The 3,763-nt window shown below is 29.6% G+C and overlaps 1 protein-coding gene across 2 annotated transcripts in view; it reads right to left on the minus strand.

Moving 5' to 3' along the window:
• The window catches only part of LOC107452402 (uncharacterized), an 18,906-nt gene extending 15,374 nt beyond the window's left edge, over positions 1 to 3,532 (minus strand). Inside the window, exons 1-2 of one of the 2 annotated variants that reach the window (XM_016068874.3) lie at positions 3,391 to 3,532; positions 892 to 1,408 (exon numbers count right to left, since the gene is read on the minus strand). In XM_016068874.3, the coding sequence (XP_015924360.2) occupies positions 892 to 1,408 (517 nt within the window). In that variant the 5' untranslated portion in view covers positions 3,391 to 3,532. Of the gene's footprint in view, positions 1 to 891; positions 1,409 to 3,242; positions 3,334 to 3,390 lie in introns of those variants that run through there. The other variant, XM_071180781.1, reaches the window with a different exon arrangement.
• Between the last annotated feature and the right edge of the window lie 231 nt (positions 3,533 to 3,763).

Raw genomic sequence — 3,763 nt, forward strand, 5'->3', positions numbered from 1 at the left:
ATGTTCAGTAGTCGGGGTCACTGTGCCGAAGCATACGATAGCAAGTGACTAATTTTGCGCATTTTTCATTGCCCAGTCGATTTCTGAGTTTAGTATGGATGAGTCCAAAATTCGAGAAGATTCTGTCAATGGAAGCCTGTCATTGAGGATAATGATAACAAAAGGTTATTGCAATGTTGCAAGGAAACTCTAAAAGGGTTTCCCAGGCTTTTTCATGTTTCATTTCTGTGTAAAATATTGAAAAAAAAATTGATAAGAAAAGTTTATTTTATGAGGCTTTCTTTTTATGTACATGTGCTTCTCAAAGCAAGATTTTATGAATAAAAGTAATCAATCTTGACGTTCTTCAGTAATGTAATATGCCAAACAAAGTGATGCTTTGGAAATGCTGAAAATTTTGTTTAGTACCTATCCTAATATTTTACTTCAAATAGTATGTTTTGATATAAACATGTTGGGAAAATGCAAGAATCAGTTCTTAAATATCGTTTAACAACTTTTTTTTTTCTAATTTTATTGCTCAAAAAGGAATTAATTTTAAATTATAAGCAGTTAAACTCAAATAAAAATACAGTTTTACCAAAACTATGGGTTTTTTGACATGACGGCAAAAACCATGGTAATAACCGTCATGTGTCAAAAACTTGCCAACCCTGGTTCCAATGAATAAGCAATTTTTCTCTTTCAAATACGTGGTGTTGTAATATAAAGGGACAAGAAAAGGCAACGAGTCCAATTTTCTTTCTTGACCAAAATATTAATTTACTTACACTGCTAGAACTAATAGAATGTTTTTTGTACATTAAGCTAAAAAGAAAAAACATTAGAGAACATAAATATAATTCATAGAACAATCTATTTAAGCTATAAATTTATTGAATCTTTTCTCACCTTTAAGTCTTACCCTCAACTCATCAACGCAATTGTGAGTAAGAAGACTGCGACAGGATACCTTTAACCTACAGGAATCGCATCGAACGACACTGTGAAAACAAGAGTTTGTCTCGTGATCTTTGATATCTTTCCTAACAAACATTTGCTTGCAGGGTTTGTTTTTACATTGTACTAATTCATACGGACAATCCTTGACATGGGACTCACAGCTTTCTAATGGAAACTTAGCTTTGCAGCCTCTTTCTGAATTATGACAACGGAGTATAAGTTTCATTATCATGTTTTTAACTATGGGGACAACTTCTTGTAAGGTTGTGCGTGTGGTCCTCTTGCGGCATATCGGACAGTTCCTGTTGGTTTCGAGCCACTTTGCAATGCAAGTTCTGCAGAAAACATGGTTGCATGGAGACTGAACTGGATCACAGAAAATTGCTTGGCAAATACTACAAACCAGTTCTTCGTCAGGAGGAGGGATAAAGTTATCGACTTGATATGCCCAAACAGGAGGAGCCATCTAAAAAAAATAATGATAATTAAAAACATGAAATTGAAAACTAATATTTAGAAGTGAATCTTGTTGGAGCAACATACACAAGGGATTGTCTAGCTGCCAAGATGCAGAGGAAAAAAATCCAGTAGATTTTCATAAATGTTGCGTAATGTAATGAATATTTTACACATAGGGAATTTTAGACAGTTTTATAGTCATCAATATAGAAAAACTGCAATAGTTTCCAGTTATGATTGACATTAAATATACTCGAAATGTTATGTATTATGCGTATTCATAATTTTGAATAGTAAATAAGCATTTAATTCATTAAAGGTAAATAAAAGATTTTTTTTTTAAACTTCAAAGAGAGTTTTGAATAAAAATAAACGGAACATTTTAGAACAAAAAAAAAGAAGCTCTAAACTGATTTCTATAAATGAGGTTCGCTTCGTTATGTATTAGTAACACTTATTTAAATATTCAAGCAAGCAATTATTTGGGTGAAAATTTTACTTCAATAGGGATCTTTCAGGAAACTATTACTAACAGCCATGGATTCTTATTAAGTTTAACTCTCCTCTTTTAACAAAATGAAATCTATTCTTTTAAATATTATCAATAGCGTGACAAGGGAATCTTTTAAAAATGAGATATTGCTTTAATTCGAAACATTTTGGTCCCCAGGTGCAGACATTCTAGTTTTTAAAATCAGCCACATTAACAAAATGAAACCAATTCTGTTATATATTATGAATAGCAAGTCAAGGGAATCTCTTCAAGATGAGCTATTGCTTAAATTCAAAATACTTTTGTCTCTATGGGTAGACATTTAATAACAGATTCGACTATAGATTAACACATCATAACTAATTATTTATCAAATAAGCAATGTATTATTCATACAATAAAAAATATTACTTATAACTTGTAAAAAAAATTCATTTAAAAATATATTTCAGGCAAAACTTTTGTAAATGCTACATTTAAAATTACAAATAATGGGAATTATGATTAGAAATCTAAAGTTGGGGTGGATAGAACCATAACCAATCTCAAATAAAACAACAAAAAATTACTATTTTAATAATTTACATGCTTAATTGAATGGATTTTTCTTTACAGCAAATAACAAGTAAACATAAAACATAGTAAGTAAATAACATAGAAAATTATAATAAATTGATTATTCACAACATGATCAAAACTTAATTGAACTTTAAATATATACAAAATTTTTGTAAATGTTATGAAAAGAGAAGGAACTTTTTGTAAACTAAAAAATACCTAGGTAAACACCCTAAATTAAAATAACCCAGGCATTTCATATCTATAAACACACAAAGAAGTACACACAAATTCAAGACTAACATAATGGAAATTGTGACCCAAATAAAACAGAACACATATTTCTTAACAAGTATGTTATTTACTAGAAAGAAATTTTTACTATACATTAAAAAAGTAAAGGAAAAAATTTCTAATCACACCAAATATTTCATAAATTAGTTTTGATTACAAAATCAATTCCAAAAATATCTTGTAGAGGCTTTCAAACTAGAGACAGATAAGTTTGAGGGGATATTTCGGTATCATGATCTGAATTTTGAATTCTTCTTATTAATAATACCAAATTGCGCAAGAAAAAAAAATGTCAACGTGACGGCATTTGCCCCTAAATCGTCGTAATTATTAGTATTATACATTGTCGCAGGGTGTAAGGTTATTGAATCACAAATAAAGCTTTGTGGCACCGTTAGAATTAAACAAAGTTAATACAGTACTCGGATAGTGATAAAAGCATGTAGTAAAAATGAATTAAAATAAATAACACAATTAAAAAAAATAGTGGGCTAACAGCTGAATAAAATGAACTGGGCCAAACTGTGGCAAGGCAAACGGCTTAGAAACTAAAAAAAAAAAAATGCATTCAATTATCCACCATATTATAATTGAAGTAACAGTGTAAGTAAATAAATAAATCACTTAACATCACATATACTTACATCAAATAATAAATAAATCAAATTCTGTCCCTTCAAACTTTCCAAAAATTTGAAGAAAATAAATTTAGAACTTCCTAAATAAATCTTTAAAACCGATAACCGATTACGGTTAGAGATACAAAACTTTTTTGTTCAAAACTCTTCATTTGTATTCGTTATTCGCAATTCAAGTAAACTATAGGTAGCGCTGCAGTCTCGGGCAAATGGCGTCAGAAAAAAGTAATACAATCTGATATTATATCTGTTTCCCAGTGTATAACTGTGTGATACATTAGAATTTTTTTACTAGCTAGCTTGATTTTTTTGTCCAGTGATGGATTTTATTAAATTATTAGATATTTTAGCATATCTGGAAAGAGACGAGAAATCCAGG

This window comes from Parasteatoda tepidariorum, chromosome 5 (assembly GCF_043381705.1).
Source record: "Parasteatoda tepidariorum isolate YZ-2023 chromosome 5, CAS_Ptep_4.0, whole genome shotgun sequence".
NCBI classification, from domain to species: Eukaryota; Metazoa; Arthropoda; class Arachnida; order Araneae; family Theridiidae; genus Parasteatoda; species Parasteatoda tepidariorum.